This window comes from Megalopta genalis, chromosome 5 (assembly GCF_051020955.1).
Source record: "Megalopta genalis isolate 19385.01 chromosome 5, iyMegGena1_principal, whole genome shotgun sequence".
NCBI lineage: Eukaryota > Metazoa > Arthropoda > Insecta > Hymenoptera > Halictidae > Megalopta > Megalopta genalis.
Genome location: NC_135017.1, coordinates 18,384,599 through 18,397,896, shown reverse-complemented (window position 1 = coordinate 18,397,896; position 13,298 = coordinate 18,384,599). Strand labels below are relative to the sequence as shown.

The 13,298-nt window shown below is 43.7% G+C and overlaps 1 protein-coding gene across 3 annotated transcripts in view; it reads right to left on the bottom strand.

The window, feature by feature from the left end:
• LOC117220490 (very long chain fatty acid elongase AAEL008004) overlaps positions 1 to 13,298 on the bottom strand; it is a 73,035-nt gene that overhangs the window by 23,561 nt on the left and 36,176 nt on the right. For all 3 annotated transcript variants that reach the window (XM_033470485.2, XM_076522235.1, XM_033470489.2), the window contains exon 2: positions 13,087 to 13,159. In XM_033470485.2, the coding sequence (XP_033326376.1) occupies positions 13,087 to 13,147 (61 nt within the window). In that variant the 5' untranslated portion in view covers positions 13,148 to 13,159. The remainder of the gene's footprint in view (positions 1 to 13,086; positions 13,160 to 13,298) is intronic.

The window sequence follows — 13,298 nt, the reverse complement described above, 5'->3', positions numbered from 1 at the left end:
CGCAGCCACGTTTCTCTTTTTTCAAATTGAAGGGGAAGCATCGAACTTCGTTCCACCGTGAACGGCATCTCTGGAAAAAATTCGACGAGCTCCGTGTGTTTCGTCAAACTTCGTTATTTTCAACGTGACCTCGCTTCCGGCATGCGTTAAACAGGGTGACTTCAAAGTGCTGTAACTTCGCGGGAAAAAATCGCAGGCGCGTCGATGTTTTTTTCAATTAAAGAGGAAGAATCGCACTTCGCTCCAGTGCAAACAGTATCGCCGGAAAAAATTTTGCGAAGCCCGCGCGTTTCGTCGAACTTCGCCATTTTCGATGCGACGAACGCGGTCTCGTACTTAAAGGGTTGCAGCGACGAGGGTGCGTCAAACTTAAAATCCAAATACATTACTTTAAAGTAGAGGTTTCAATCTTCAAATTAAGAGGAAAGCCATCGTCTTGCAATGATTTTTCGCGGAGTTATCGGCGGTCGAATTTGGCCAATTTTTCCCCAAAATTTCTCCACGCTGTAATTTCGATGCCGCCGGAACGACGGAAAAGCTGAGACTTAACAATGAATAAACTTCGACGAACGTCGCGGATTCGAAGAAGCGGCCGCGTATTATTTACCTTTTGAGTTTTGTGCGCGCGATAAACTGCGCGAAGTATGCAGTCGACCGGCGATGCGCAAGATTCTCCCTTAAACACCGAGCGAACAAAGGCGGTGGTGGTTTCGCTTTGAAGTCGCCGGACGCCCCGCGTTTTCGCTTAACGAGTGTAATCGCGGCCGCAATTAGCCGACCAGATTTACGGCGCGTATATACATACATACATCCACATCCATCCATCCATACATACACGCGTTTGACGGATCGCTCGAGGCGCGAACAAATCGGTTCGCCGGGGCAAGGACAACTTTCAAATTCGAGATCGGAATTTCAAACATCTCCCGACGCTCAAGAAAATCGTCGGCCGGCTTCTTGCGACGTCTGGCTTCTCGATTTCTTCGTCGTCGTCATCGTCGTCTCAGGGTCGCACGAAATTTATGCAGCGATAGCCGAACGATCGCGCGTCGTCTTCCTTTTCCTTTTAAATGCTCTTTAAATGATGTTTAACACGTTCCGTGCCGAGCTTTTTTTACTCGAATCTTCACACTTTGATATTTTACTAAAACTTGATGTATTACGTGCAATTATTAATTCTCGTACACATAACAACGTAACAAAAACTTATCAACGCCCATTCTTGCGGTGGAAATTGATTCTTCGGTTCTAAATTTCTTGTAAACAATTTGTTCGGTTCGCTAAGTAAACATGCAAGCGTGTACCATCGATGGTACACGTGGCACGGAACGTGTTAAATGATGTTTAAATGCTCTTTAAATGCTCTTTAAATGATGTTTAAATGCTCTTTAACCCTTTTAGTGTCGGAGGCCGATACATCGGCCCTCGCTGCACCGGCGAAAAGTGCCAGAGCCGACATATCGGCCCGCGCCTTGTAGCGTTATAAATAAATAAATACGTTACAGATAGTCTAATTTCATTGCGAGAGAAAAAATTAGCGTCACCGTTTTATTCTCGATTTTGTCCTTGATACGGTGCTTTTTCAATCATGTAAATATTGCTTTTCGTTTGGTTTTTATGCGACTTTTTCGAAATCCAAGTAAAATCGTAAAATTCGGCCGGTTATATTCGCGTAAGCGCCTCTTTTTCGCCCGGCGCTATAAAAGGGTTAAATGCTCTTCTTAATTAAACATCGTTAATCTTCGATTTTCGGGCGACGCAACGTTCTCGCCGGTTCGCGTTTATTAAAATACAACGATCACTTTTGTTTTCTTTCTCGCGCGATCGATAATCCGATTCATCGCGCTAATCCTCCCGCGGCGAAGCTGGGTCATCGATTAATCGACGTCGCTACTGTTTTAACCCCTTCGCTGGAATATCTTGCCCGAGCAGCGGTGAATCATCTCGAGCCGAATCGATTCAATTTTCACGTCGTGCTCTTTCAGTGGGCATTGTGTGCTTCGCGTTGTAGTTTGCGCTTTATTCCGTCACTTTCGCTCTTACAAATGTCACGATTCTTTTTTTCATTTAACTCTCGAATCAAGCAATAAGACATCTATTCTCGCGATATAAGTCTTGAAGTGAATTAATATTTAATCTAGCTTCTGAATTATTATTATTAGCGGAATTAATATTTTGTCTAATTTCTCAATGAATTTTTAAACGAATTAATATCGAATCTAATTTCTGAATAAATTTTTAAACGAATTAATATTTGACATACTTTCTGGACACACTTTGCAATGGATTAATGTTTGACCTACATACCAAGAAGGATTTTACTGATAATTAATCTGAATTGGTCCGTTTGCCAGAATTCGCATGTCCACAGAAATACTTTTCTATATTTCCAGCATCCGTGCACGGACCGATGGGGGAAAAGTCTGTCGCTCCGAGGGATAAAGAAACAAATCGCCTCATTACTTTCTTCGGAGCCGCGCTTAACGATGAAGCAAGCCCGTAAATCCCGATCATTGTGTGCAAATGAGCCCGTAAAAGTCGTTGTAAAACTGTTCCCTCGCTGAAAAGCGATCGCCGCGAGATTGACGGGCCGACAAATAATAAACGACACGCTCGTTTCACCGTGAAAGCGCGATGCCCCGCGAATTCGCGCGGTCGCTTGGTTGCGAAATTAAGCAAATCGGTTCACCTGTTTCGCGAAAGGTGCGTACACAACGTGGAGAATTTGCAGGAAACGGGAAAAAGAAATATAGAAAGAAACGATTTCGGATCGAAATTGGCCAACTTCGACCGACGACAACTCCGCGAAGAATCATCGCAGGACGATGACACTTTTTTCAAATTAAAGCTTGAAACTTCTACTTTAAGACAGTCTCTCTGGATTTTAAGTTTCGTGCAACCTCGTCACTGTAACCCTTTAAATGCGAGGGCCATTTTTGTAACACCTTACGCAAGGCCACGTTTATCGCATTGAAAAGGGTCGAGTTTGACAAAACGCACGGATCTTGTAAAATTTTTTCCGGAGATGCCGTTCACAGTCGAACGAAGTTCGATCATTTCCCTTTAATTTAAAAAAAAAGAAACCTCGCTGCGATTTTTTTTCGCCAAGTTACAGCGCTTCGAAGTAACCCTTGCATTTTTCGCATGAAATCAGAGCTTGCATTAGACAGGGTGACTTTGAAGGGCTGTAACTTTGCGAAAAAAAATCGCAGCCGCGTCGCTGTTCTTTTAAATTAAAGAGAAAGGATCGGACTTCGCTCCCTTGCATGCGGTATCGCCGAAAAAAATTTTGCGAAGTCCGTGCGTTTCGTCAAACATGGCCGTTCTCGATATGAAAAACATGGCCTCGTATTCAAAGGGTTACAATGACGAGGGTGCGTCAAACTTAAGATCCAAATACATTATCTTAAAATAGAGATTTCAAGCTTTAATTTAAGAGGAAAGCCATCGTCTTGCAATGATTTTTCGCGGAGTTATCGACGGTCGAAGTTGGCCAATTTTCCTCCAAAATTTGTCCACGCTATAATTTTGTTGCGCAGAGTATATAAACGGAACGCGGCGTGTTTCCATTTCCATGCAATTAGGCCGTACAATGGACGGCGCATTTTCGAGCGAGGACCGATATGCATTCGCTTAAAATCTTCGGGACGCGTGAGAGAAAAGCCTGGGAAGAATAAAATGGCGCGAGGCGAGGCGAGGCATAATGGTCGGCCACCTTAACCCTTAGTGCACCGCGTGGCTGGATGCACAATACACCCGGCGAAAACTGTCGCCGTTGCCCAAAGGCGCATTTATTCGCGCGGAATGACGCGTCTCTGCGCCCTAATGGCGGATACGCGAATCGCGTGCTATGTGAAAAATGTCGCCCTAGGTCCGCCCGCATTACGGTCCAATTGGCGCGTTGCATTGCCCAATTACGTCCTCCGCAACGTCCGAAAAATCTCGGCAATTTAAACTTAATTATAGCAAGAACCAGATTTTATTAGCAGTTCGATTTTATTAGGGGTTCGATTCTATTAGGAGTTTGATTTTATTAGGAGTTCGATTCTATTAGGAGTTCGATTCTATTAGGAGTTCGATTTTATTAGGAGTTCGATTCTATTAGGAGTTCGATTCTATTAGGAGTTCGATTCTATTAGGAGTTCGATTTTATTAGGAGTTCGATTTTATAAGCAGTTCGATTTTATAAGCAGTTCGATTTTATTAGGAGTTCGATTTTATTAGGAGTTCGATTTTATTAGGAGTTCGATTCTATTAGGAGTTCGATTTTATTAGGAGTTCGATTTTATTAGGAGTTCGATTTTATTAGGAGTTCAATTTTATTAGCAGTTCGATTTTATTAGCAGTTCGATTTTATTAGCAGTTCGATTTTATTAGGAGTTCGATTCTATTAGGAGTTCGATTCTATTAGGAGTTCGATTCTATTAGGAGTTCGATTTTATTAGCAGTTCGATTTTATTAGGAGTTCAATTTTATTGGGAGTTCGATTTGATTAGGAATTCGATTTGATCGTGGATTTGATTTCATTAAGAACTGTATTTTATTGATCGATTGATATGCAGTGCAAAGTATGCATTACTATGCATGTTACGCGGTTCCGACAAAAAACGACTGCAAGAAGCGTTAAAAAAAAACATTAATAGCGCTAAATACGTGATTCACAACTTAGTCGAATAATCGATTCCAACAAACGAATCGTATTTGACTTTTTTTCGTCTTCTCGGCGATTAGGCATGGACAGTTTATGTGCTCAGCAATACATAGTTACAAAACTGGTCCTCGTGAAAACAAAGGTCGGCGCAATACTTATGCATATGTACGAACGTTTATACAACCGATAATTTATGCGAACATTGTCGGGCAACAGTCTGCCACGATAATTATGAACAATTACGTAAATCGTCGCGATTTAATTATCATAATCGCGGTACTCTCCGTGAATATTTCCACTTTAATCGATCATTTTACATAAACCAGAATCGAAAAAATGTTTCCTTCCGCGATTAAAAAGTTGCAACGAACACAAAAGAAAAAATTCTTCTCTGTTCTCTTCTTTTCATTTCATTTTTGCATTCGCGGCCGAATCATAACACAGTATTGAATTAGCATGAATTATTCTCATTGAAATTTATTTTTATTATTTAATTATTATTATTATTATTATTGCTATTTATTTTTATTTATTATTTTTATTAAAATGGTGTAAACGATAAAAAAAATAACTTATCGAATCGATATCGGTCGGTATCGCGCGCGTGCAATTAGCACGATTGTAAATTTAATAATTTAATTATGCGATTTCACCGAATTCATGGCTCGACTGTGCTGTCGGCTTGCACGCGAAAAACCGAATACGAACGAAAAACGGATGCCATAATTGACAGGCACATGGTCAGAAATCGGCTCGCACGGGAAGATAGAATGACGACACCGCGGGGTCAGGAAAGGGTTGTCCGCGCGAATCAATCGATGCGGCCGATTCGTTAATCGGTTTCCGCTGACACAATGGGACCGTCGCGTCGTTCGCTCATTATGCGAGTCGGCGGCCGTTATGCATGCTGGTACAATCTTGCGTTACCGATAAAAGTGTAACAACGACCGCGGCGTGGGTGGCGGGCCGTGTCAATGTCGACGAATAAATTTGCCTCGTTACGGCGCTCCGAGAGGAGAAATCTCGCGGATTTCTTGGCAGCCACGAATCCGCGAAAGGATCGCGAACCACGCCGATTTATACAATATTCGTCTTAATTAATAATTATTATTATAATCATACTAGATTACCCTTTGATTATGCAATAAGAAAAGAGGAGCAACGTTGTTATTATCAGGCTGCCGATTCGTATGCAAAATAAAAATCAATTAATAAGAACAATAATGCCGAAACTACGCGGACGTTTCTATCCACCTTCAATTATTTTATCGAGTTGAAATCTGGAGAATTGAAAAATCAAGAATTGGAGAATTGAAAAAACATCAAGAATTGGAGAATTGAAAAATCCAGAATTGGAGAATTGAAAAATCCAGAATTGGAGAATTGAAAAAACATCAAGAATTGGAGAATTGAAACATCAAGAATTGGAGAATTGAAACATCAAGAATTGGAGAATTGAAAAATCAAGAATTGGAGAATTGAAAAATGAAGGATTGGAGAATTGAAAAAACATCAAGAATTGGAGAATTGAAGAACGAAGAATTAAAAAATGGAGAACGAAGAATCGAAGCGCGAGTAATCGAGGAACGTGGAATAACAAAATGGAAAATGAAGAATTGAAGCGAATTGAATCGAGCAACGAAGACTCAAGAATACGAGGAACGGCGAATCGAAGAATGAAGCAGGAAGAAATCAAAGAACAAAGAATTAAAAGAAAAGAAGAAAGAACGCAGAATCGAGGAACGAAGACATCGAATGATTCGAAAATCAAGATCAAGATCTGCTCGAATCGGCAAGCAGCGACGTTAAAAAGCGCCTCGGAACGGCGAATGGCAGGCGAATAGGCGATCGAAACGCGTCGGCGAGCCGGCAAGGGCGAACTTCGCGGTCGGAGGGTTGAACAAGCATCAGCGATGTGGCACTTCGGACGCTGCTCGCTTATGGTCGGGACGTCCCGTCACATCCCCTAATTCCAGCGACCCTCTCCTTCCCTTAATCGTTGGGCCTTGGGGAATCGTTTCGCGCGGCGGCGACGGTGCGCGGCCTGGCGAGGAGATTCTCCGCGTCGACGAGCGCGTTTTTACGCGCAGTTGACCACCGACAGGTCGCAATTTGCAAACGAAGGAATTGCGTAACAATGGAGGAACAAGCAAGGTGACATTCCGCCGGCCTCAGGGGAAAAGGAAGATGGCCGTTGGATCCGTTTCGCAAGCGTTATTACGGCGCGAGAAGTGGAGCAATCGGCACGCGATTTACATAGAACCGACCGCGTCGTGCTCTGCTGTGCTGTGCTGTGCTGTGCTTTGCTCGCTCACGGTTGCGCAATTATTGAGACGATGCGCGAGAATCAGTGCCACTGTTAGGCCAATATTCAGGGTCGGTCGCGGGCGACGCCGGCATTTAAACGAAATTTCAGCGACCCTGGTCTTTGTAGGATTCGAGATCGGGGTTCGGCGTTATTCGAATAATATTTCGAATGAAATTGAAGTCGAATAATATTTCGAATGAAATTGAAGTCGAATGAAATTGAACTCGAATGAAATTGAAGTCGAATGAAATTGAACTCGAATGAAATTGAATTCGAATAAAATGATGTCCGAGTAAAATTGAATTCGAATGAAACGATATCAGAATAAAATTGAATTCGAAGAAAATAATATCCTAATAAAATTGAATTCAAATAAAATGATATCCGAATAAAATTGAATTCAAATAAAATGATATCCGAGTAAAATTGAATTCGAATAAAATGATATCCAAATAAAATTGAATTCAAATAAAATGATATCCGAATAAAATTGAATTCAAATAAAATGATATCCAAATAAAATTGAATTCGAATAAAATGATATCCAAATAAAATTGAATTCGAACAATTACAACATTATAACAATAATATTTAACAAGATTGATGATCGAATAGTTAGAGAAGAAAGACGCTGGTTGAGTAATTATCGCAGCAGGTGAAAAAGAGCTGCCAGGGCAGGGAAAACGCGGCGATGTGTACGCACGTGGCACAGAGAGTGCAAAGAGAGAAAGAGAGAGAGAGAGAAGAATGAGAAAGAGAAAAAGAGAAAAAGAAAGAGAGTGCGGTTGGCTCGGGTCGCGCGAGTGCAGGGCTAATTTACCGGAAGGTAGTCTGGCCGACCGAGTTCCGAACCCGCGTCTTCTCCCCTGGGAGAAGAAAAAAATCCCCGGGAAATTTATCCAAGCTGGCGGGCAACCGGCCAGGCAAGAAGGCGAATTTCCCACGAACGAGGATCGTCGTCGTCGACGTCGCCGTCATCGTGTATTGCTCTTTCTTTTTCTCCTTTCTTCGGCGCTAATTCTCTCGCTAACTTCGTCGCTTCTACTTTCCCTGAATCATTTTGAGAGAGAAAGAAAGAGAGAGAAGAGAGAGAGAAGAGAGAGAGAAAGAGAGAGAAAGAGAGAGAAAGAGAGAGAAAGAGAGAGAAAGAGAGAGAGAGAGTGTGAGAGAGAGAGAGAGATTGGAAGCCCTTGAACAATTTAGAAACGCCTTCGTTCGATTGTCAAAATTTCCTCATCGATTTCAAACTGCGAACAAAGAATTATCCGAACGGAATAATCTCCGACGAACAAAGAATCATTCGACTAGAATAATTCGCGTGAAAGGAATCCACATTCGGGCAATTATCTCCGATAAATATATTCCTTCAAAACAATCCGAACAATGCCGAACTCTGATAGCGATAGCCTCCTCTGCCGGGATCAGAGACCCGCCGATCCCATCCCGAAGAATGTTTCCTTTCACTTTTCACTGATAACCGATAATTGACTGGCAGAAAAGTCAGGCTCCCAGTGCAGAGGAACGCGAAGAGAACTCGACGCTCTTTCGACTACCGTGAAACCGATCGGCAAACGTCCGATGTTTATGCAAAATACAGTAAATTCTCCCCAATTGACGCTCACAGCTTGGACAATTGGGAAGGGAAGGTACGATTGATCGAGCCTTGGGGCTCGTTTTTATAATTGCCGACAATCGGTAACTATGAAAACGTGTTTAAATATACGCTGATCGAAAGAGTTACAGCAGAGAAAAATGTTCGATGAATATTGGCCTACTTCGACCGACGACAACTCCGCGAAAAATCATCGCAGGACGATGACACTTCTTTCAAATTAAAGCTCGGAGCTTCTACTTTAAGACACTGTTCCCCGATTTTAAGTTTCGTGCAACCTCGCCACCTGTAACCCTTTAAATGCGAGGGCCATTTTTGTAACACTCTACACGAGGCTATGTTTGAAAACGGTCGAGTTTGACAAAATGCACGGATCTTGTAAAATTTTTTCCGGAGATGCCGTTCACAGTCGAACGAAGTTCGATCTTTTCCCTTTAATTTAAAAAAAAAGAAACCTCGCTGCGATTTTTTTTCGCCAAGTTACAGCGCTTCGAAGTAACCCTTGCATTTTTCGCATGAAGTCAGAGCTTGCATTAGACAGGGTGACTTTGAAGTGCTGTAACTTTGCGAAAAAAAATCGCAACCGCGTCGCTGTTTTTTTAAATTAAAGAGGAAGGATCAGACTTCGTTTTACTGTAAACGGCGGCACCGAAAAAAATTTTGCGAAGTCCATGCGTTTCGTCAAACTTGGTCGTTTTCAACGTGGCAAACATAGCCTCGCTTCCGACATGCATTAAACAGGGTGACTTCGAAGTGCTGTAACTTCGCGAGAAAAATTCGCAGCCGCGTCGCTCTTTTCTCAAATTAAAGAGAAAGGATCGGACTTCGCTCCTCTGCGAACGGTATCGCCGGAAAAAATTTTGCGAAGTCCGTGCGTTTCGTCAAACATGACCATTTTCAACGTGGCAAACATGGCCTCGCTTCCGACATGCGTTAAACAGGGTGACTTCGAAGTGCTGTAACTTCGCGAGAAAAAATCGCAGCCGCGTCGCTCTTTTCTCAAATTAAAGAGAAAGGATCGGACTTCGCTCCTCTGCGAACGGTATCACCGGAAAAAATTTTGCGAAGTCCGTGCGTTTCGTCAAACATGACCATTTTCAACGTGGCAAACATGGCCTCGCTTCCGACATGCGTTAAACAGGGTGACTTCGAAGTGCTGTAACTTCGCGAGAAAAAATCGCAGCCGCGTCGCTCTTTTCTCAAATTAAAGAGAAAGGATCGGACTTCGCTCCTCTGCGAACGGTATCGCCGGAAAAAATTTTGCGAAGTCCGTGCGTTTAGTCGAACTTGACCATTTTCGATGCGACGAACGCGGCCTCGTATTCAAAGGGTTACAACAGCGACGAGGGTGCATCAAACTTTCGTCGCGACGAAAGGGGATGAGAAACGGGGCCGAAAGGGCCGAGAAATTTCGCGGATATTATCGAACGTCTCGGCGACGGCGGCGTAACACGGTTTGACCTCGTTTCCACGGCGGCAAGCGTTCGACGACGCGACCGGAACATTTTCCGCGGCGATGGACGCGTCCACCGAATGACCGTCGGTAATCACTGCAAGAACGGATTCCACTGATGCAGATTACACCCCGGTGTAATCAGGCAACGCCTGTCTACGCGATTAGCGGACAAACACGGGCTGCTCGGCTTGCCGTATTAGATCGATAATCGCCTGGCGAGCGTCGCATCGCGACGTGAAAAAAAAGAGCAGAACAAGGGCCGATCAATTAGACCATCCCCTCGCGGCCTTCTCGAGAGCAGGCCCCGCTGCGAACACTGGCCCAGATTCGCGATCAACCTTTCGACCGATTCGCGGCGTCCGCTCGAAGTCGCGCGGCTTCGATGCAGAGGAGAAAGGAGGCTCGTTTCATCCCCTATTTTTCTATATTGTTTCTTAAGCGATGACTTTTCTTAAGCGGTGACGTGCTCGTTTTGACTATAACGATGGAAAGGAAGGAGCCACGTTTCATCCCCTATTTCTTGTACGATGTTCCCGAAAGAACGAGGAAGAAGAAGAAGACTCTGTTTCATCCCCTATTTTTTTGTGAGCTTTGCTAATCGACCGCTCGATGCGACGCGATCGTTTTGACAAATGTACAAGTTCCATTAACGCTCCATTGAATTCACAGAAAATTCGCAGGAAATTCGCAGAAAATTCGCAGGAAATTCGCAGAAAATTCGCAGGAAATTCGCAGAAAATTCACAGAAAATTCACAGAAAATTCGCAGAAAATTCGTGCGATTTACAGCGCGAGAAAATGATCGGTCAAAAATTCATACACAGAACAAAAATCATCCTCCCCGATAATAATTTCGTAAAAATCAGCAACCCGCCCGCGCTGTTTCATTGGGCAAGAATCGCGCGACTAATCCGATGGCTGCAACGCGAATTAAACCAAGGTCGTTCGCCGAGGAACGATTGCACGAACTGCAAGAGTTCACCATAAATGTCTGTTTGTCAACGATTCGAACGGGAAGAATTACGCGTCGCAATTAAAATCGCGCGAAATCGACGCGAATTCGGACTTCATTAATTCGCGAACGTTGAAACACTCCAATTATTGTCGCTGTTGCCGCTCGGCGGGCTCGTCCGTTAATTGTGCGGTTCAATTAGTTTCGAATTCGAGGTTGCCGTCGAGGCGACGCGGCGACGACGACGACGACGATTCCTTTATGGGAAAACGACGCACAGCACGGGGTCCCATATCTTCGGTACCGTTACATTCTATGCGTCCCAAATCGAGACAGCCGGCCTCTCGGAGTTTTCTTCTCGAAATTCCAGGTGGACGAGCCCACCTGGCCGAGAGGATCGTGGACGATCGAGAGACGCCAGGGAAATCGGGAACAAGATGGAAGCGATCATTGCGACATTTTATCGACAGCGGCGGCGGAGTCATTTCGAGAAACTGCGTCCGCGTCCTTCTTTCGCTATCAGACTTCGCTTTTGTATCTCACAGTAATGTCTCTCTAATTGACGCCCAGATTGCGCACAAAAATGGACAATTTGGGAAGAGGCGATACGATTATTCGAGCCTCGCGGTTTATTCTTGTAGTTATAATTTGTCCACAATTATAAAAAAAGGAGCCGCAAGGCTCGAACAATCGTATCCCAAATTATCCATTTTAGTGGACAATCTGAGCGCGTCAGTAAGGGAGAGATTTTTCGGAGAAGAATTCGGAGAATTTTGAGATGCTAGATGCTCGTAGAATTTCGTGGGAATCTCTTCCCTCCCCGTCGACGAGGAACACTTTCTCCTCTCGATTTTAACTGCTTAACCGGTCGGCTGTTGCAATCGCTTCGAAAAGTCTACTAGTCACAGTAATTATCGGATCGAGGGCTTAATGCATTTGCGATGAAATAGCTTAATCGAAGTGCCGAATAATGAAAGAGACGTTCGAAGAATTCCAATGACGTTCTTACGTTCTCCTTAAGTCGTTCGAATTGCTAGAGAACGATGTACTTGTGAAATAATGTTCGTAAAATCCGTGGAAAATCTTTGTAAAATCCTTGGAAAATGTTTGTCAAATCTTTGTAAAATCTCTTCTTAGATCTTCGTAAAAAAAAAATCCATACAAAATGTTTGTAAAATCCTTGCAAAACGTTTCGTAAAATCCTGGTAAAAAGCGTTTTTTAAAAATCCTTCGTCACAGATTCTCGTGAAATCCCCGTGGAATTGTTTTTGAAATGCCCGCAAAATGAATAATGCGACCGTAAACCGACATAACGCTGAATAATAAATCGATCGCGTTCCACGAATGCATAAAAGTTTCATCTAAATTCAACTTTTTTTTTAACAGACTGATTTTCATTCGGGCTGAATTTATGATCAGCGCAACTGCTTAATTATTATACATTGTAGATCGAGCTACCGCGTGCGGCCTACGCGTGGCCTGCATAAGAGAAGATCGTTACGAAAGAACAACACGTTAAACTTTAGCTACCGTCGACAGAAAAATCGTAAAATCGTCGACCGTCTTCGAACGTTCTTTGAACGTACAATCAAAATGATCGAATATCGTTTCTTTTTAACCGGTCAGCCGCGGCGCCTTCTTTTCAGAGCGCGCGAGGATCTATGCGACGAGTATGCTCGTCGAACGCACGGCTAACCGACGAAATTTATTCCCTCAAATTCGATCGGCAGAGTTCACGAAATACCGCGAAAGTCGCTCGAATCCTTTAACACCGAATTCGCGGCATTTTCTGCGAAGACTCGCGAACGCGCTTCCGAAAATGCTGAACGAACGAGGATCGATGTTCCGTGAAATGGGTCGATCTAGGACCAAATATTACGGCGTCGACTGTGTCAATAAATTGTACGAACTATCGGGATAATGTAATTGGCTTCTCGAGACTCCTAACCGGTGGATTTTCGCGGATTTTCAACTTCGCCGTCGCGCCGATAGCGAAGAATTCGAGGATTCGTTTGCGAGCCGTATTTCCGCGCAACTCTTTCGTTATAGTTACCCGGCTGTGTCCCGACATCTTCGACGGCTTATTGTTAGAAGGAAAATCATCTTACCGGATTTGTTATCCATGAGGTCCCTGTACCCGTGCACCAGATCCGCCACTATGCTCGTCATCTTGGCTCCTCTCTGAAAGCAGACACAAAGCGTTGTTCGTTTTACTCCGGCGAGCCGAGGAAATTTCAACGGGGACCGAACCCGAGGACTCGAGGTTCAAAGGGAACGGGGACAACCCTGTCAACCCTTGTGTCAATAACCGAAATCTGCT